The sequence below is a fragment of the Schistocerca nitens genome, chromosome 1, assembly GCF_023898315.1.
Source record: "Schistocerca nitens isolate TAMUIC-IGC-003100 chromosome 1, iqSchNite1.1, whole genome shotgun sequence".
NCBI lineage: Eukaryota > Metazoa > Arthropoda > Insecta > Orthoptera > Acrididae > Schistocerca > Schistocerca nitens.
Window position 1 is genome coordinate 653,438,529 of NC_064614.1, and position 23,106 is coordinate 653,461,634.

A 23,106-nucleotide genomic window follows, 5' to 3' on the forward strand; every position below is an offset into this window, starting at 1 on the left:
ATCAAGCTGCAGTAAAAGCTCAGTGTGACATCCAATGCAGAGCATGGGTGCAATTACCAGGTCAATGCTCTCCATCCTCACCAAGACAGTATAAATCGTTAATTACCTGGCTAACATCCAGAACCAAGTCACTCAGAGACATACCTTCCCCCTATTGCACAACTTACCTACAACAGTGGTTCACATTTTTTATGGGCAAATAAGACCTGTTGATGCTTCATCTGTGGGCCCCATTGCAACAGGTGGAAAGATAAAATGTTATTTTTATATAAAAACAAAGAACAAAAGTGTGACATTTGCAGCTCAAAAAGATATTGTCTAAAGAAGCTGGCACTTTCTCAATCTTTATGAGGTTCAACACAATACAACCTGCAGTTAAAGAGTCACAAATTCTGTATCACAGTTTGCAGGTCTTCACAACAAGGGTCAAATTGGGGAGACAAGGAAGTCTTGATTCAGCTTTCAAAACACATTTGGTTAAACTTTAATTCCATCAGCCAACATTTAAATTTGAAGGTATGAAAATAATATAGTAGCTCTATTAATATGATCAGATGTTTAGCTTTGAAAACAAACAAAATGTTATAGATGGTACCAAAGTCAAATAAAAATTTTTAATATTTATTTCATATCCATTCACTTTGAGGGGCAGTAATTAATGTCATGTTTTGGTGGTTATTTCTGTTGATATAAAAATATTTTCTGAGTCATCTGAATGTTTGATCACAGATTTTTATTTCAAGGGTCCAACTAATATCACTGGTTTTTCCAACTGTGTTCCACAGCCTTGATAACTTGTAGAAATGAAGTATCTAATATGTGAAGCTGCTGTATAATTTATTTTTAACTGTACAATTGGTTTCCATCAGACCTGTTGATACAGAGGCATACCGAAAAGCTTTCTTTCCATGAACAATACGAAACTGGAATAGAAGGGAGAACCGATAGAGGAACTCAAAGTACCCTCCGCCACACACCGTCAGGTGGCTTGCAGAGTACGGATGTAGATCTAGATGTAGACCATTTTCCAGTACAAATTATAGTTAGTACACACACACACTCATGTTTATATTCACAGGACATGTACATTGGTACGTCCTGTAGAAATGATTAGTATTTCAGTCCCCTCCATTCAGCATGTGTCCTGTTGTCTAGCACGCACAGGGTCTGTCCACCACAGGCTCTACTTGTTTTATGCAAGATGGCATCAACACATGTACAGAGCACATGGCATCCTGTGGTATAGCCATTCATGCTGCATCCACCTGGTTCCAAAATTGATCTGTGGTGGTAGGCATAGGGTCAAAGAGTTGCACCTGTCATTTCACCATATCCCACACTTTTACGATTGGCTGCAAGTCTCATGATCTGGTGGGCCAGGGCAAAAAACTGACATCCTGTGACACCAAGAAGGCACATGTTCGTACAGCTACATGAGGTCATGCACTGACTTGCTGAAAAATGGCTTCTGGAGTGTTGTGCAGAAAGAGTATGGCTACAGGTAGCAGAATGTCATTCATGTAGATCACACTAGTTACAGCACCATAGGCACCCACCAACTGTGATTTGTGGTTTGTACCCAATAACACCCCACACCTTAAGGCCTTGTGTTCCCTCTGTACATCTTGTGTGAATGCAGCAGTGTGATGCCACTCCCCCTGACCATGGCAAATCAAAATGTGACTATCATTTTCAAGCAAACTGAACCTGAATTCGTTTGGAAACACTATTTCATGCCATTCCTGTCTCCAGTGACATTGTCCCATACACCACTGCCTTCTAGCGTGTTTCTGCAAATTTGTCAAAGATAGGCAGAGATGTGGATGATGCAAAATTAACCCAAGTTGTAATAAACAGTGATGGAATGTCACTCCTGATGGTGTACCAGGTGTACCGGTATGAAATGAGCGTTTTTTTGTGAAAATGAAACACTAATTTTGAATTGAAAAGTAAAAACATTTTATTCAAAGCACTGACCATTGCTTTCTATACATTTTGACCACTTTTCTGGCAATTTGTGGACACCACACCAATAGAAATGTTCGTCTTTTGAAGCAAACCAATCAGACACCCAATTTTGGATTTCTTCGTAGGAATCAAAGTGTTCCTCAGCCAATGCATGTCCCATTGATGAATACAAATGGTAGTCGGAAGGGGCCAAGTCTGGTGAACATGGCGGGTGGGGTAGCAGCTCCCAGACAAGTGTTTTGATTGTATCCTGAACCAGTTTTCCTTTGTGTGCAGGTTCATTGTCATGTAAAAAAATTACTTTGCCATGTCTTCTGGCCCATTCTGGTCTTTTTTTTAGATCAATGCATAGTTCAAATTGATCATTTGTTGTCTGTAGTGATTAGTATTCACTGTTTCACTGGGTTTTAGAAGCTCATGATACACCACACCTTTCTGATTCTTGCCGAATCGATCTGGTTTTGCAGTCAATGTCGATGGTTGTCCTGGATTAACCCATGATTTTTCCCTTTTAGGATTCTTAAAATAAATCCATTTTTCATTGCCAGTAACAATGTGATGCAAAATTGATTTTCTTTCATGTATTTGAAGTAAAATTTGACAAATGGTTTTTGGTTTACCATCTGTCTTTCATTCAATTCATGTGACACCCATTTTCCACACTTTTGGATCTTTCCCATAGCTTTCAAATGGTCAGAAATTGTTTGTTGTGCAACATTATTTAGCATTGCTGCCATTTGCTTCTGACTCAAAGTATCATCTTCATCCAATATTGCTTCTTCGAACTTTTTTGGTGGTCTTCCATGTTCTTCATTTCTTACATCAAAATCATTATTTCTGAACCATTGAAACCATCTTTTGCATGTTGCTTCTGATAGAGCATGATCACCATATGCCTCGACAAGCATTCGAAGTGACTCTGCAGCACTTTTTTTCAAATGAAAATAAAAAATTAATGCTTTCGGCAAATCATCACTTTCATACTGGTACACCTGCTATGATGTGTTCCACTGTTCCATTGTTGCACCGGAACTGAAGAGGACACAGACATGTCCTGCAATGCCATTCAGATGAGGTGTTTATCTTCTTGGTGGGTTGTCTGGGTGGTGCAACCTGATCCATATTGTTGTGTTTTACGGCCTACTATGAACTATTTGGCACACACCCATTGCACTGCGAAAACATTTTGTTCCACACGAGCAGCAATTTCCCGCAGGGATGGATCTCTAGTCTTTTTTTTTTTATCCCCGGAATGTGTGTGTGTGTGTGTGTGTGTGTGTGTGTGTGTATGTCTATATCTATCATCTATATACCTCTGTATAATAAAAAGAAACTATTTCTGTCTACAAAAGGAAATGTCCAGACTGATTCATTGACTCATCACCACCCAGCCCAAACATTGAAGGATAGAAACTTGAAATTTGGAGACGTGTTGATCTTATACTGTAGCCATTTTATAAGAAGGGATTTTTTGAAATTCCGTCCATAAGAGGGCGAAATAGTGGTGAAAGGAATTTTGAAAATATGCCACTATTGAAGCAGTTTTGAAACTGTAACTATGAAAATTCCTCAACTTTTATAGTCCTGTCTTCCTCAGTTGCATGTAATATTATGGTATATTAATAATTTTTACTTATGGACCGTCTGACAGCAACAGTTGCTGTCAGACGGTCCATAAGTAAAAATTATTAATATACCGTAATGAAAATTCCTATTTTGTTTCCCAGTCAGAGATAAAAGAATACTGGAAAGTGTATCAGCTTCTTTGCAAACTCAACCCCCAAGATGATGAAATAGTGTGAAAAAGGCTTTTTTTAAAAATAAATCATTATTAAAGAACTTCTAAAGGATGAAAACTGGTATTTGACTACTCAGTAAGAAAAAAATACGTGTTTCAGTCTTTTTGGAAATTCAGTCACTAAAGGGCTGAAATAGGGGATGAAAAGTTTTATGAAAATATTTCATTACGAAAGCAGAATCAGTTTTTGGTCAGAAGTACATTCAGAAAAGGCCATGCTTTTAAGCTGTAATTAGTGTGAAAGATTTAGGTGTTGCAATTCATGAACTAAATTAAAGAATGCTATTGACCAGTCACCATGACAAGTCAACTTTGTCACAATTGCACAGAAAAAGACATGGATCTTTAATACATTAATTTTTCAGTAGGCCTAATATATGTTGATAAAATTATTTTTGTTATTACTGTGCAAACTAATCATAACTGATGACAAAATAGGTACCATGTGTAAATGCAATTCATACGGGAATATCCATTGAAATGGGGGCATAAATTTTGAGACAGAAAATTCTGAAAGAGGCTCTATTTTATGACACTAAATTTTCTACTCCCTTGATGAGATATATGAATGAGTAAACACCTAGAGCTATAGCACTATTTATGTCATGGCGACCATCAACTGCCTGAACTACCACCTGCCAAGTGCAAAGTAAATTGTCCTTGAACTCAGTGTTCTTTGGACAGTGTGTGCTTTCGACTCTGGTGTAGATGTTTGAGTTGTTATTGTCTGTAATGTTTTTCCTGTGTCTTTCTAATTATACGAGCTGTAATCAGTTGGAGATTTATGTCCATGGTCTGTCGCTATAGCTAGAAAACCCACACTGGTGACCCCAAGTTGTGAAAATACGTTGCATTCGCTCACTGTGTATCACTGGTTTTGCACCAATGGACAATGTTGCAAACTCCAGTTTTTCTGGCAGTGCAGGATGCTGTGACCACAGAATGGACCTTCGACTGTGAAGCACAATGTTTTACCCCATGTGCTACTAATACACCAGGAATTTTCATGTCTTCCATGTTTGCTTTGACATGCCAGATGACCCTAACCTCTGCCAGCACACCACACCGGGAGCTGTACACATTGGTGTGGATGCTTTCTACAGCATTCTATGCTGGACAGGATGGTTCTCCAGCATAAGATTTTGGACTCTCCTTGCCCGAGTCCTTACTGCATCCAACATGTACCACATGGCTGTCCAGTTTTGGGGTCCACATGCATGGCTACCCTCTCCTCAGAGTGGTCCAATTTTTTAATGTGTTCCCCTCCACGCCAGTAGGAGGGACATTTGCATCAACCACGCCGGGCCATGTATATTCCTATCTGTCCTGCCACCGCCTGCACACCTCAAGTGATGCATCTGCAGGGTTCTGCCGAGTCACTCGGCACTCAATCACGATTTCATATCTCTGCTCAAGATTTTGTCTGGATTGGCCATCGATTCTTCCATGCCTGCCATGCCGTGCTCATTGTGTGGCCATACAGATTTCCTTCCTACAAGGACTGGATACCCTGCCTCACCTGCACATCTACCGGACATTCAACACATCATATCGCCCATCACTGAGGCACAGTTTGTGTCAATGAACACCGTGCAGAGTCCCCGCACAATATGTTCCTTTGGCACACCTCCACAAACATTTGCCTCAATTCATTTTGTAAAGCTGCCACATTACAACTGGACAACAAAGTGAGGTGGTTTACCTTGGTGGACAACATATTGGACATACATGGCATTGTGGATGACGACACTCATTTTGTGTGTTTAGTGAACCACCTGCATGACCACCCTGAGCTTATCACTGACTTGTTACTGAACCCACCCAAGAGCAACAAATAGGTCTCTGCACATGCACTATCTCATAAAATGTCTTTCCAGTCCACCATCCGATACTATTCAAAATATTATTTATGACGAGACTTTAGGTGACAGAACCTGCTCCCAGGTATGACTATACCAGTGAGTGCAGGTCACTACCAAGTTCTTGCTGAACTTAGAAGTCTGAGCACTGTGGTTGGTGAAGCTGCCGCAAGAACTACAATTACATTTGCTTCCCAATACAGCCACACCACTTGAGGATAAACTACTATTGGCTGACAAGACATATGTCATTATCTAGCATTGCCACCTCCCTTCGCATGGCACAGCACCTAATACTATAAAAGTTGGTAATGCTGTGACTGTACTTCCACCGTCAGGCAGTAGAGGCTGGGCGTGTGTGTATCGTGGACAGCAAGTGGAACAGCAGCCACCTAGTGGCCAAGACTGGGAAGTGCCAGTGGTTCAGTGGCAGCTTCTCCCCACCACAACTGGGCTAGTGCCTACCCTCCCCACCTTCCCCTCACCTGACACTTTGGCTGGTGGGCCAAATATGGCTAACTCATGCATATGTTGGTACCACGCCACTTACAGGGACAGCGCTCGCAACTGCTGGGACGGCACTCACAACTGCCGTCCGCCTTGCGCATTCTCAAATGCCACACTCAGGCAGCAGTATGCACCACAGCTCATGGGTATACAGAATTGCACCCACAGACGTTGTATTCTGTCAGATCCTCCACCTCATGAGGTCATCTGTATGCCCTGGATTTAGGTTCATGCACGTATTTTCTCACTGACACCAGAGCAGACATTAGCGTCATACCTCCCTCATTTACTGTAATGGATATAACATCAGCCAACCTGTTTCTTTGAGCAGCTAATAAATTGTGTCAATAGTTTTGCCGAGTTACCCATTCAGCTCATACCTGGCAAATGTTTCACTTGGTCCTTCTACATGGATGATGTAGAAGGCCCAGTATTGGGCACTGACTTACTTTTTGACTTCGGTCTGTCTCTGGATCTCCAGTCAGCATTATTGCACCACACCTCATCTACTCATATTGTGTGCTCAGTCACCTTCTAAGCTCCCCCTCACCCTCAGCTTCCCAATGGTTTTGACATGGCTCTCACAAAGTGCTCTTCACTGGAAGACAGCCTTGCAGCTTCCATTACCCAGCTTCAATCCAAGTGCTCTGCAGTCGATGATCTGCACACTTGCAATGCCAAACTAAACCATGCAACATCATTGGCTATGCAAGCCCTCTCTGAGGCACAATGCCTTGTACAACACCTGTCAAAGCCATAGCCCCCTGACACTGGCAATCCACCATGTGGAACTTTGATGCCACCGCCTCCCGAGACCTGCAATGCACCTCATGGAACTTTGATGCTGCTGCCATTGACAGCTCTGCCAGCACATCAGGTTAGTGACTCTCGTATACTACCAATTCCCACTTCTGACAGCCCCTGAGTGAACTCGTCAGCACAGCTGAACACTATCATGAATGGGATGACACACAAAATTGTAGCAACAGACAAGCCACCAGTGTGTCATAAACCATGTCGGTTAGCACTACATCAAGTACTTTTTACTAAGGCCGCAGTGGGGGAACGTCTGCAGGTAGGTATTGTCCATCTGGCAGACAGTAAGTGGTCATTGCCCATACATTTAGTTCCCAAAAAGGACAGCACAGTGAGCAGTCTGCGGTGACTATCAACGCCTCAACACGTGGACTGTATTAGACAGTTACCCTATACCTCATATACAAAACTTCGTGCAAGTACTTAGTGAAGCCTGCAACTTCAGTCTTGGACTGCCATCAGGAATATTTACAGACACCAATGGAACAGAGTGATATACCAGACAGAATTGGTCACACCCTTCAGCCTCTATGAATTTTGTTACATTCCTTATGATCTCAAAAACGTGGGCCAAACTTGGAAATGTTTTATAGACTCACTTCTGTTGAACTGCTCATATTGTTATGTATAGCTTCATAGTTTACTCATATTTTCCTCCTCTGACAGAGAACATGATTTCCACCTGGCCATGATACAGGACCTATTGACACACAAGGGACCTGAGATCACTAATGACAAGTCTCAACTTCAATCCACCGCGGTCACTTTTCTGGGGTACACCATCCCCACTGAAGGTATACACCCCCCTCAAGACTGGGTTTCCTGCATTCACGATCTACCTATCCCAGTGTTGTTTCAAGAATTACACTGGTTTTTAGGAACCATCAATTTCTACCAACATAACCATTGGCCAGTAAACAAACCTCTGGCAATCGCTGGGTACAGTGACCTGACAATATGGTAAGAGCTTTCAAAGATTTAAATCAGTGTTAGCACATGCTGTCACTCTCACCCACCCTTTGCCAGATCTCTCTATTACTGCAGATGTGAGTGATTTCACAATCGGTGCAGTCCTCCAACAGCACATCATTGACATGAGTCAGCCACTTTGGTTTTTTCCAGAAAACTATCTATGGGTCAATGTAAATGGTCAGCGTTTGACAGAGAAATGCTTGCGGTGTATGAAGCTGTAAAATATTTCTGAACAGACATCGAAGGAAGGAAAGTAACAATTTTCACAGATCATCGCCCCCTCATGGATGCTATCTGTAACCCCGCTGTTGATTTTCCTCCATGTAGGTTTTGGCAGATGGACTTATTTTGCCAATACACAATAGACATCCATTACATCCAAGTTTCAGAAAATGTGGTGGCTGACTACCTATCACATATCAATGCAATTTTGTCCCCCATTTATTCTGATGAACTGGTCCACTTACAGGACAATGACACCAAACTGCACAACCTCTGACAGGACCCCACTACTTCCCTCCAGATGATTCCCTGCAACATACTGGGCTCAGTCAAGTCACTATGGTGTGATATGTCCATGGGCACTGCCCAGCCTATTGTTCCATCCACACTGCATTGCCAAGTATTCACTACGTTACACAACCTTTCACATCCTGGTGCTAAGGCTACTATGCGCCTTGTTACAGAGCGCTTTGTGTGGCTGGTTGTGATGGGGGGCTCATGCTTGTATACAGTGCCAGCACAGAAAAGTTGGGAGGCACACACAGCCCCCCTCCAGGTAAATTTGACATCCCAAAAGGCACTTCCAACATGTACATCCCAACCTCATAGGACAGTTACCTGCATCTAATGGTTTCAGGATATCCTGTTTGTCATCGACTGTGTTGCATGTTGGGTGGATGTGATATCCCTGCAGGACATTACAGTGGATTCTGTAGCATGAACATTTGTATCCTTCTGGATAGCTCAATTTGGCTGCCCTACATCCACCACCACTGACTAGGATAGGCAGTTTGAATCCCTGCTGTTTTACAAACTCTGCATGCTCTGTGTGTGTGTGTGTGTGTGTGTGTGTGTGTGTGTGTGTGTGCATGGGGCGGGGGGATAGATTCCGCACTACGGCTTACCACCCACAGAGCAATTTACTGGTCAAGCATTGGCACATTGGCACAGGACTCTGAAAGTGGCCCTCATGTGCCATGGTGGTGGGTGGTCCGACACCATTCCCTGGGTTATGTTAGGAATACGCACGACTTATAAGACAGACCTCCAGGCGTCACTTGCGGAGCTCCTGTATTGCGAGAACCTAGTTCTCCCCTCAGAGTCTGGCAATGACGAAGCAACTGTCGACCTATCCAACCTCCCTGCTCTAGTTGAGCATGTCTGGTTGCATGAACCGCATGCCCCCTCCATGATCACAAACCCATCCTTGGGATTTTCTGCATTCAGCTCTGAACTGTTGCGAGTTCTTTATCTTACAGGATGACACAGTCAAACCAGCATTACAGCCACCTTACTCTGGCCCGCACTGAGTATTGGCTCACACAGACAATACTATGGACATTCTCATCAATGGCCATTGACAGATGTTTTCTCTTCAATGTGTGAAACTGGCCTGGATGATCAAGGAATCTGTATCACAACCTCTCAAGTTGAGTGCTCCTCTGTAATGCGATGGCTCAGATCTCACACATACCGCCCACTCCCATGTGCCCCACCCTAATCATATGTGCACCAAGCCTACACCTTTGAGGAGCTCAGTTGTTGCATGTGATGATATTCTACCCTCGATTCACTCAGGACTGCATGTGAAAATCCACAATCTGAGGCCCAACCACGTGTTGCATGTGACGTTAGCCAATTACAAGTGTTGGCACCCAGTGTCCCCACAGAATGTTCTAGTGCTTCCCCTGAACTACATTATTTTCCCCAACCCTGTCCCCCCTTGTACCCACTATGTCCACTGTTGACAAAATTTGCATCTCAATCAATGCCTCTGGGTGCCCACATGATGAACATGCCTTACAGCTCCACGAGGGATCCCTCTTCGTCCTCCGCGTAGGGGACACTTTGCACGAGTTCACACCCATGTCATATATCACCATTCTTGCATAGTCCTTAGCCCAAACGGGGCTGGTAAGGCTAGTATAGTAGCAATGTTCAGCACCAACAGGATGCTCAAGATTTGCATCTCTCTCTTTGCCTGTACTTCAACATTGACATCTTCTGTGCCAGTCCAGTTCACGTGTGCAGGTTAACCAGTCCATCCTCTCCACCGGCTGGCAGACTATACCACTGTTAGTTCACCTTCACTGACAGCATAGACTTTTTGCACATGCCTCTATCAACTAGTGAATGTCCCACAACACCACTACACAGGAAGACACAGACGTCCTCCCCCCCCAGTGCGCCGCACGCCTGGGAGGGGGGGGGGGGGGGCTCTGTGGTGACATCAACCACCAGCAACTGCCACCTGCCAAGTGCAGAGTAAATTGTCTTTGGACTCAGTGGTTTTTGGTCGGGGTGTGCTTTTGACTCTGGTGTAGATGTTTGAGTTGTTATTGTCTGTAGCGTTTTTCCTGTGTCTGGCTTAATTATACAAGCCATAATAAGAGTGCCCGATCGTAATCAGTTGGAGTTTTCTGTGCACGGTCAATTGCTATAGCTAGAAAACCCAAAATGGTATTGATTCATGTTATATGATGTTATTCTGCAAACTCATGTTTCGTTTATGAATTGTATATATTTGTCTCTGTTTAGTTTTGTGCACATTTTGTCTGATGTATTCACTGTGCTATGTGCAGCGTTGGGATGCAGTTGCCGATGTTCTGACATTAGAGCAAGTGCAGAGAGACCTATTCTCTACTCGCAGCTCCAAGGATTGTGCCACACAGAATATTCCTCGAACCCAAAAGAACAAAGCTGAAAAAGTGTACATCGAACTTGAATGCAAGTTTCTAGATGGTACTAACACATGATAACATTGCAAGAGACATCATATATTGTGAATGAGTCTGAAAATAAGGTAATTGGTTAACAAGAACTCCAGTCTACTGATTTAAGTAGAACGGGTGAATAACTGTTTTGTGTGGTGTACTACAGTTGGAGAACAGGGAGGGCCATCATGCTCACAGCTTAATACAGTGTCACTAACAGAAATTTGTGCAGCACTTCTGACAATTTGAGATGAGAGAATTCAGTACCAGGTGTAAGACTTGTGCTAGTAACTACTGATCCATTTACCCAATTTGTCTCTCTCTCTTTTAACTCACTATGCGAAATTAAATTAAGCTATTGGAACACATTAATTATACAAAGACTGGTAGCCATGTAAAGGATCACTAACTCTTTTTTAGTCTGTAGATTTACACATGAACAGTGGGCATAAGAAGATACAAATTCGATTAAGAGAAGAAAAAAGTCAGTGGAAACCATTCAGTCTAAATGAGCAAAGCAGTGGGTGCTCAGCTAATTTATTAATACTGTAGTTTGGCATTCGTATGTAAAACACCAGCTAGTAACAAGAATTTGTACTGGAAAATGGTCTCTGACCAAAAACTATCATACAATTGAAAACAAATTACATCACAGTTTCACATGTTGCAATATATCATTTCTAGGATGGAATGTAACAATACCAGAGAAGGAAAGTTGCCACTCACCATATAGTGCCTATCACGACTAAGCATCTCTGCTATATGGTGAGTGGCAACTTTCCTTCTCTGGTATTGTTAATATATCATTTCTGTAATATTACTGGTATACGGATAAAATGTCTTTTGTATATGAATAAATATTTGTGAATATTTTCAACTTTTTTATGCATAAAGACATGTAAGACTGCATTTTCAGCTCATTGACTCAGTAATAATAATCATAAAAAAGATATAATTTCCTTACCCTAAAGAAACACGCTTACGTGATATCAATGTTATCTACTTACAAGGAATATTGGAGGGACAGTGACCATGTCTTCAGAATCATCAAATCATCCACATAAAAAAAGACAATTTCAGAATCTTATCTTTTCTTGAAAAAATTTCTGTGGATGTACATGGTCCCACAAAAAACCAATTCCCATTATTGTAGTGATAAATGAAATACTTATAATAAAGAGTGCACCCTTCAGTTCCATATCATATGAATTACAAAGTTGTCCAAGTTGTCAGAGTTTATGAGTTATAAATCTATTGCAAGACATGTGTACTCCTCAACTATTTAAACAAATGCTTTTCAAATGATATATTTTTCTGAATTGCAATTTCTTGGAAGATATGCTACAGTGATGTATTAAACACTGATGTAAACAAATAAGTGCCATCAGTGAACTTGTATTTTTGTTGTGTATAACAAAAATTGGATCAAATTAGAGCAAAGTTATGCAACCAATTTTTGTGTTACACTTGGGGAATTCATGGATGTGATCTGTGAAAACTTGAAACAGACCTTTGGAAAACATTTATTATCAAGAGCACAAGTTTTTACTGGCATTTTTCATTGGTACAAATCATTTTTTGATGGTTGAGAACATGTTGAAGATTCAGCTCACTCAGCCAGACCTTCAACTTCAAAAACAGATGAAAATGTTTAAAATGTGCATGCTCTTGTGAGACCAGATTGACATTTAATAATAAGGAAGACGTGTGACTGTGAAAGGCTTTCACCATACATATAATCTTGACAGAAATTTTGCAAAAGGTTGTGCCAAATTGGTGCTGGAAAACCTCATAGAAGGACAACCAAAGAAATGTGTGCATTGATCTTCTTGAGATTGTTGCCAATAACAACATCCTGGATTTCTGAGTATGATCCTGAGACTAAGTAGCAAAGTGAGGAGTGGCACACTGAGACATTTCCTCAACCAAACAAGGCTCAAATGAGCAAATCAAAGATCAAAACAATGCTGATGTGCTTTTAAACATAGGGATATTGTGCACAACAAATTTTTTCCTCCAGGATAAACTGTCAACCAAGGGTTTTATAAAAATGTCCTTGAAAGGCTCAGAAAAGGCTGAATCGAGTGAGACTGAACACTGCATGGATGCTGCACCATGACAATGCCCCATGTCACATGGCCACTTCAGTCATGGAATGTTTGACCTCTAAAGGCATTCTTGTTGTTACACAGCACCCCCTACCCACCTGACCTGAGGCCATGTGACTTTTTTGTTCTTCTGAAATTGAAAAATGTCTTAAAAGTATGTCATTTTGGGGCTCTGGAGAACGTTCGAAAAAAGGTGACCAATATTATAAAGGGCCTACCAGTGCTTTCAGTGCTACTACCAAGTCTGGGAACAATGACTCTGCCAGTGTATTGGTGTTGAAGGGAACTACTTTCAAGGGCACAATATTTTTTGTTTGGAAAAAATAAAAACTCTGGTAGATAAAAAAGTGGTCTCATTACTTTTCTCACACATCCCAGATACCATCTTCCTGCATCTTATTACAAAATAGAAGTAACTATTTGACACTAAAAAAAGAATAAAATAAGATACAAAATGTGTCACTCATGTTTAGGTGACGTATTTACAGTACACTCATGGATGCATTGCTGACATGTTTCACCACTGACAGTATCTTGGAATCTCTAAAATGAATTTTTAATTTAAGATAATGATAATCACAACACTTTTTAAGAAACTTCAGTTTCAATTAATCAGTCAACCAACCACGAGCAAATAAAATAAAAATAGAGTCCAAAATGTTAAAAACAAACATAAATTATCTCAAAATATGAGGCTAGCTACAACAATACAAGATTACTGTTGAATGTGTGACAAAACAGTCTGATAAACCTAATCTTTAAAAGAAGAGTTAATCATGTCTGCAGATATTGATATAAAATCGTTTTCTTTCCAGTGTTGCTACTTGCAGATGTTATATAACAATTTACATATATTTCTCAGATATAACATAACAAGAATTCTAAAATTAATTTACTTTTCAAATCCTGCATTGGTTCTGTGTACCTAAAACTCTTTGTTAACCACAGAGACATAGAACTAAGAATTTGTTAGTTTATTCTAGAGTAACATTATATCTGGAGAGCCATCAATATTTAGCACAATTACTGATAGATAAAAAAATGTCAAGCAAGTTCATTACCTTGCAAGACTACACTCACAATGTAAAGATAAAGAACTGTGAAGTTAGAGTATTTTTCTGGTTTCACTTCTCAGCCAATGAGAAAGAAGTCAGAAGTGACCGTAGGTTGCACAGTATGTTTGTGAATGCCACGTTTTGTCGTTTCAAGTTTTAAATTATTCATTTAGCATAAAATAATAGCTGAACAATTTTGGAATATGTATTAAATGATTTTAGGGGTTTTGGATATCAGTATAAAAATTATCAGAGAAAGTGAGATAATTCTTACAGAAACAAGATTATTCGTGTGATGGTCTGTACTTGTGGAATGGTCAATAATAATGTTGATCAATGAATTACTGTATTGTAACAATATCTATTTGACATGGGATTGCAAAAATGAAATTGCTTTTTAAATAATTTACCTAATCTGACTTTGATGAGAAATATTTCATGATCTGTACTAATGGAATGATCATATATGCACATGAACTTATTACATGTTAATTTTGGATTATGAAACAAAACTGCTTGCAGCCAAACTAATAATGTGAATTATTAACCTGTATGATTCAGTTCTGAATTAAATATGTCGTTATGATAAGCATCACTTAATGGAGATGGGGCAAGATAAAAAGAAATGTATTAATGTTAATTCCTGATTTAAAGTCTTTGGAGTTCACACTGACTTTTCAAATTCATTAACCCTATCATAACTCCTAGAAAGAAATTGTTTTGTCTAGTTACTTTTAAATATGCATATATAATTTTCTGATTGCTCATTAAGTACTTTTGTTTATCTATACCTATTTTCTAGTGAATTTGGTTGAAGTTCTGGTTGTGGTAAAAAACTGAAAGCAAATTTGTCACTTTGCTGAATGACGTACCTCTGATAGTGACAGTCATGGAAAATCTACCAGCCGACAGACCAGCCTACAGAAGAAGATCCAGCCACACTCATCTGCTCAGCTGATATTTAGTTAGTACATTGCTGAAGAAACAAAACTGATGTTTTATTTTAAGGAAATGACCTGGGGGTGTCGTGTGAACACCTTGACACTCTGGAAAGAGAAAATAGGGGTGATATGTGATTACAAGAACTCAGCAAGAGACTCCTCTTAGCCTCTGTCACTTCAATACTCCAACTTCCTACCTGCATATGGTAAGCCCATTAAGCTGAGCAACTAAGCAGAAGGTTCAGTAACTGACCCCAGTGGGAAACTGAGTTTGTGAGCAAACAGGTTTTGGAGCCCAGAGGATGGCAACAGGAAACCACCACTGAAGTTTTCCCTGGTTTTGCTCAGTTGTAAATTATCCAGAACTTCAAGTCCCCTTATTAGATCTCTTGGGGAGAGGATGAGGCAGGGTTGTAAGAAGTCATTAGAGCAACACCACAGCACAAATTATCTCTGTGCATTGTAAGAAAGATTGTAACATTGAATGTGCATGAGCTACTTCAGACAGGAAAACATGCTATAGTAGAAAGAGAAATGAGTGCAAATGACCTGCACATTCTTGGGTTTAGTAAGGCTCACTGGAGGGAAGTGGCCATTTCATGACCCAAGGAAGGAACTCTGTGTACTTTTCAGGGAGAAGTGACCAAAGCAGAGATGGGGTTGCAAGAAATCTGAACAAATGTGTTCTTCATTATGAATACATTAATGACAGGAGCATCTCCATGAAATTGAATACTTCTCCATGTAAACTCAACATCAACAAGATCTATGCCCCTACTGCTGCAGCATCAGATGAGGAGAGGAGTTCTATGAACAATTGGAACAAGTCCTTAACAAAATTCCTAACAAAGAACAGGCAATAATTCAAGGAGACTTCAGTGCTAAAATTGTAGAAACACACGATTACAATATATGGTTGGACATTATGAGAGAAATGCCTGGGGCAGGTACTTTTAGATTTCTGTGTGAGTAACAACTTGACTGTCCATAACACCATGCTCCAACATCACCCAAGACAACTCTACACTTGTAGTAACCTGGTGATAGATTTGGAAACCAGACTGACTTTATCCTAGTGCAAAGACATTAGAAAAGTTTGATCTTGAACGGTATGACCTTTCCTGGAGCTGACTGTGGAAGTAACATAAACTGTTGTCCATGACATTGTGGATTAATCCTGTAATGCTGATTGTTGTGAATTCACGTCATGCCAATGTTGTGCCAATAATTGAAAAATTAACTGCTTTTGAATGCCAGTGCTGGTAGATGCTGATTCTTCATGAAGCTACCAGTCCTTCTGATTAGCCCAGCATTCTCCTGAGTGTTTCAGGTACCTCTAAAGCACCACAATTTTTGATTTTTATCTTTCACCTAGAAATTTATTCAGGAATTAAGGGTTTAAGCTCAAAACCACCAACAAGAGTCAAGAGAGACAACTAAAACTCACAAGCTCTTCAGGAATTTTGTAAGCTAGGAAGACCAAAATTCCACAACGTCAGTCTCGACAAAGATGCATCATCATCACAAACATGGAACCAAGTGATTCATCATCACTTCCAGCATCACAGAATGGCCACAAGACAGAACAGCCTTGGCTATCACAGTTCACACTACAACTAATTGAGGAGAGAAGCAGTCTGAAGAAAACTAGTATCCACACCACCCATAATCAAGATGGATAGAAGAAGCTGTGCAGAGAAATGCAATGGAATTTCAGAAAGGACAGATCAAACTTCATTAATGGTATCCCTGATGAGATGGAAACATTAAAATCACAATCAAGTATGTGATATCTTCAGGAAACTCACAAGCATCACTGCAAATTTAATCCTCGTACATGGGTGGTAGATGAAGAGAGTGGAAACGCTATTGGAGACAAGGAAGAAGCCCTTGTGAGGTGGAAATAGTACTGTGAAAAGATGTATTTTGAGATTAAAAACAGTACAGGAAGTCTAGCAGTTGAGCAACTTACTTGGTATCTACAGTTTTATGCAGCAAAATAAAGAACACAATACAACATCTGAAGAACTATACATCCCCTGCCCTAGAAAGTATATCTGGTGAGATGATCAAGGAAACGGGACCAGAAGTGCTGTTGTGGTGCAGTCAATGTATACAAGGATATGGGAAACAGGTGAGTGGCCAGAAGACTGGTCAAAGTCTCTCTTCATCCCCCTACACAAGAAAGGGTCAATCATGAACAGCTCCAGCTACCAAACCATTGCTCTCATACTCCATGCAAGCCAAATTTTGCTCTACATATTGAACCAATTTTCGAAACCATACTATCAGCCTCACATATCCATAATACAAGCAGGTTTTGTTAAAGGAAAAGGAACTTGTGAACAGATTCTCAACATATGACAAATAATCAAGAAATCGTGATAGTTCTGTGTTTATGTCTTCATCTGGTCCCTTGACTGTAAGAAAGCCTCTGACTGTGTTATCTGGGAAAAGTTGTGGCAGGTGCTTGCAGAGTTCAGTGTCCTATCAAACTTGACAACACTGATCAGAAGTCTATACAATATTCACTTGCAGCTGTGAAGACCAGTGCTGGTATGTCTGAAATCTTAAGTGGTTCCAAAGGTGTCAGAGCGGGTTGTGTTCTATCCCCCCCCCCCTCCCCCCTTGCTGTACAATATCTATGCAGAACATGTCATCAGGAATGCTCTTGATGGAAGGACTAAAAGCACCTCAATTGGTGGCAGAGCTATTAACCATATCTGATTTGCTGATGGCACTGTGCTTTCAGCCAGCAGTGAAGGTGAACTTGCTGAGCTATTAACAAAGGTAAAAAACATTAGTCTATCATATGGATTAGACCTCAATCCACCAATTCCAGACTCATGTTAACTGATTAAGGAGTGCAGTTTCAATTCATAGATTGATTAAAAGAACTGGAAGTTGCTTTCCAGCACTTAAAAAAGCATTTCAGAAACCAAGTCTGTGAGTTATCCAACCTGCTGCCATCCTACTGCTGCCTTGGGGCACCACTACCCAACCACTATCCTATCCCCGGTGTTCCTTCTCATGAACCCCTCATGGCATCCAGATCCTGCCTAGCTGTCCTTTTGAACTTGCCACATTCTCCAAAACTCCCTACCAAAACTCCACTAAATCCACATCTGAAACAATCCTGGAACACTTTTCTTAACCTTCCACCATAGTCCTCAGTCATACAGAAGTTTCAGTCCTATCCAGAGGCCTCACCTTCAGCCCAACCATGTTGGATTTGTCAAAGAACTACTGTCCTTATGTCGATACCTGCAATGGAATGCTCCTTTGAAACCAATCCCTCCCACCAAAGGCAACCTGATCCCAACAAGGAACCCTGCCTTTCCTGCTTCATACCGCCCCTCCCATCTAACCACCCCTCATCACCTTCCAGGAATTCAGGAATTACTTACCTCCAACTTTGCATCACTATCCTTCCCCAAGTCCCTTCCTAAGAGCACCAACCTTTCAGCAGGTGAAAGGACAGGTATACATAGTCTCAAAGCTATCCTGATCTAATCATCCTACCTGCAGACAAAGTTTCCACTACTGTTGTTATGAATCTCAGTGACTGCATGGTCACTGTGGAAGGCCTCTGCCAATTGTCTGACTTCACCACCATAAACTCTGCCAGAGTGATCTCATCCCCAAGTCCAACATAATCTACAAGCCTGGCTTAAAGCCTAAGGTCCTTCCTGAATTACTCCCCTGAATCTATTTCCCTCCTCACCCCTATGATTTCCACATACTCACCCCCTATTTGCTCCCTAAAATCCACAAACCAAACATTGTAGCTCATTGCTGTGCTCCCACTAAAACAGCCCTCACTGACCACCAACTTCAACCTGCTGCAAAATATCTAGCTTTCCACATCAAAGACATCAACCATTTCCTCTATTGACTCTCCACCATTCTCATACCTTCAACTCCAGGCTCCCTTCTAGTCACTGCTAATATCACTCCCCTATACACCTATACCTCTCATGCCCATGGTCTTCCTGCTATTGAATTCTACCCTTCCAATGGTCATCTGTATTATTAAGTTACAGCATTACTTTGTCTAATATTCTCCATGATTTTTCTTTAGCTGCAGCTCCTAAGTATCCAACTTGTTGGTACAAAACATAATTTAGAATAGTTAAAGTTCTGAGAAGCATAGTACTCAACACCTAATTTAGCCCACCAGATACATTCCATCACTTTCCATGAAGGAACATAAATTTTATTTTGAAATATAGCTTTAGGATTCAGCCTATCTATTATGTTTTTGATGTTAACATAAAAGCACATGATTTTGCAATAGGAATCACTGCTGTTGTCTTCTAGGTAACTGGTGCCACACAAGTAAAGATGTACTAAATGTTACATGCTATCATTTCTTGTTTGCACTGTGAAGTACCCATACACTAATCATAGTTTTTTAGGGCTTGCTTGTGCTATGAAAATATTGCATGTTGACTGGCTACAATTCATCACAGCCTGTATTGGGTATGTCTTTCTAAAAATCAGCAAACTGACCACATTAGAGTAGTTCTTTTTGGATGAGGGAGTCAGTTTTGTAATTTTTTCTCAACTTAAATTATCTGAGAACAGCACCGATGTCATTTTTCTTCACTTTCATTTCATTAAAAAATAAAAATGTATCCTGTATTTTCACATAACACTCTGTATTCTTCAGCTAACAGAGAGTACAGAATTTCTTCAAATTTAAAATTCAGAGAGTATTTACAAGCACAGTAAATGACAGAAAACTGTTCTATGGATGCATTATTATAGTAATAATGTCTGAAACCTGTGCATAATCTTAATATTATTCATCTTGAAAGTACATACTTATACATTAATCAAAAGAGCAACTTTAGTTTTAAGTAGATTCCTTTAGTAACACCAACACACCTCCAGGAACTAAAAATAATGGAAATATTTACTTTTCTGAATCTCTAACTTAAATTACCTTATTCTTGGATCTTATGAATAAAAAAACCACATCTCAGGTACAAAATAAATGGTCTGCCAATCTGTAAGGCCTACGGAATTAGTAAAATATACTTGCCAATGTCGTATGTGCTTAGCTCTGTCCATTTCTCTATTAATTCATCCTTGTCAGATGCTAGTCTTAAACGAGCCAGTGCTACACCAAGTTCACTGCACATTGAATTCAGGGATTTGTGCACCCTTTTCTCCCACTGCAACTAAATATTACATATCTTTTATAATCTACTTCAAAGATTTAAGCTAATGACTTTCAAACTGAACAATATAACATGGTCTGCTTAACAAACTATGTCTGAGAAATTATATATTACATGTAATGAAATGGGCAGTATTAAAATCGAATATAACAACTATGATACTTAGCACAACATTGTTCACAAATCTAACTCTTCTAAATGCATATACTTAAAAATTGCATATAAATTAAATATTTGTCAGGAATACTTCTAACATGTACAGCTGTAGTGCTAGCCTCCACCTTGCAATACACGAGAAAAAAAAGAATAAGACTAAAGATCTATATGCAGTTAGTTAATGGTTAAAAGTTTACTTACTGAAAACTTAAATACATAACTGGATGTTTAAAATGTCAGGGGGAAACACATTGATGTTAAAGACATCTCCCTTGCTTGGGTGGGTCATATCTCAACAACAGTAAATAGAGGACTCATACAAAATATAATTTGTATTTAGAAAAAAATTAAGATTTGCTGCCCTGCAAAGTTCAGTATTGCATTTATGCTGTTCTTGATTGAGATAAATGATTTACCAAAGAGGATGAGTCAAACACTATGATGTTTTATTATGACATGGGAACTGAAACTGAGGGTAGCAAAGCAAAAATAGAAAACCGAACTCCAATTTTCAATGTTTCTTTCATGAAGGATTACTCAGGAATACTAACGCATTTTAAAGTTCACACCATCAAATAGCTGAGAAAAGTAGATATTAGATCAGTGGCTGACAGTGGCTTTTTGAAACTGTACCCATAGTTGGAAGAGAGCACAGGTCACACCTGCCTGCAGGAAGGGTAACAGAAGTGAGCCAGTAAACTACTGCTCTGTGTCAATGACATCCATCTGTTGTATAATCTTAAAACTAATGAGGTATCCTAAACAAAATGAGCTCCTCCATGGCAACCAGCATGCCACATGAGACCCAGAAACCCATGAATCAAGGCAATATTTCTTCACATCCTAAGGCATTTGACTCGGTACCACACCAATGATTGCTAATAAAAGTATGGTCACACAGGGCATGAAAGAAATTTTATGCCTGAACTGAGGATTTTTTAGTAGGGAGGATACAACATGGCATCTTGGATGGAGACTCCTCAACAGATTTGGAAGGAACTTCATGTGTGCCAAGGGAAGTTTGTTGGGACCCTCTTTGTTCATGTAGTTTATTAATGACACAGCAGATAATATTAATAGTAACTTCATTCTTTCTGCAGACAATGAAGTACTACCAGAAAAATTTTCACAAATATCCAGTCTGATATTGATAAGATTTCAGTGTTGTGCAAACAATGATAATTTCTTTTAAACATTCAAAAATTTAAAACTGTGTATTTCTGAAAATGAAAAAAATGTACTGTCATATGATTACAATATCAATGAATCACAAATAGAATCAGTCAACTCCCACCAATACCTAAGTGTGATGATTGGTGGGGATACGTGAGGGAATGCTCATGTAAACTCAGCTCTAGGTAAAGCAATTGCCAGACTTCGGTTCAATGGTAGGGTATGGTGAAAGTAAAATCAGTGTACAAACGAAACTACTTATAAAACTCTTGTGCAACCTGTCTTAGAACAGGCACATAGGAAACAGACCAATAGTGGATAACACACACAAGGAAGGGCAGCAAGAGTCCTTATAGGTTTGTTTGATCTATAAGATACAGTCAAAGAGATGCCGATGAAACAGAACTAGCAGCTACTTGGAACTAGATTCCAAATATCCCATGAAAGCCTACTCACAAAATTCTGAAAATCAGAGTTATGTGATGGATTTCTTATGTATTGCTCACAAAGGGACTGTAGAGTCAAGATTAAACAAATTACAGTAAGCAGTGAGACAATTAAACATTCATTCACGTAGAATGAAAAGAAACTCTGATGGATGGAACACTGGGAAATACACTCTGCCATGCATTTTACAGTGGTTTGCAGAGTGTGCATTTCAATACATGTGTAGGTGATACAAGTATACTAGTAAAGGGCCCGAACTAATCCATAACACATACACCAAAGCAAATAAGGGAACTGGTCCACAGTGGCTGGAGCCAGTGGTCATGTGTGAGAGTCGTGCTTGTGTGAATGTGTGTGTGTGTTTTCTATTTCTGAAGAACAACTTTTATGTCTGAAAGGTTAAATGTTTAGCAGTCTTTTCATTTTGATTGTTTGCAACTCAGTGCCTCTTCTAAATGATAGGTAGTAGTCTATCTTCTTTATAATACTGTTGTTATTCCATCCTGGACTTTGCATTGTTTGAAAATGAGGAAAAAGGTTGACACCTGGTTCATAGCAAACAAATACTCATAGCCTGCAATTCCTTACAAATAAAAATGACTTACTGCTCCTAGAAATAGAAATCAATGAGAATACATTAAACAAAACTTAGAATATGCAATTCCTAGACACTAGGATGCTGGTATCCACATGTGGATAAGTAAACCAAAAAGCACAGCTCTCTCTATATTACTTGTTGACCTACTTATGGGATTGTTAGTAGTAGTTAAATAGTAGTAGTACTAGTAGTAGTAGCAGTTTTATTCACCTATAGATCATTCTTGCAAGAATACTGGATATGTTGTTGTATTTTAGGGAAAGGAAAATAATACATTTATACTGGCATTTACAACATAAACATCTAGTCTGGCAAAGATGGGACAAGACCTCGCCATGCTTTACAGTAGGAACCACCCTCTTGTTTTACTGAAATAATTTAAGGAAATCACAGAAAACTAAATCTGGGGTCCTCTAGCAGGAGCTTCAAGGAAATGCTCACTCCTACTACATTCTGATGGAGTGATTGGCTAAGGAGCATTATGGGCTATTGAAAATGCCTAAAGAATCATAAATGGTACTGCTAATAAACAAAATTTATGTGAGCATTGAATGAGATCCTTTATAGCTGAATCAGGATGGCCTCC

At 39.9% G+C, this 23,106-nt stretch overlaps 1 protein-coding gene across 1 annotated transcript in view; it reads right to left on the bottom strand.

The window, feature by feature from the left end:
- LOC126236673 (TBC1 domain family member 19) overlaps positions 1-23,106 on the bottom strand; it is a 169,122-nt gene that overhangs the window by 118,989 nt on the left and 27,027 nt on the right. The window contains exon 3 of the mRNA XM_049946160.1: positions 20,008-20,146. Within this exon, the coding sequence (XP_049802117.1) occupies positions 20,008-20,146 (139 nt within the window). The remainder of the gene's footprint in view (positions 1-20,007; positions 20,147-23,106) is intronic.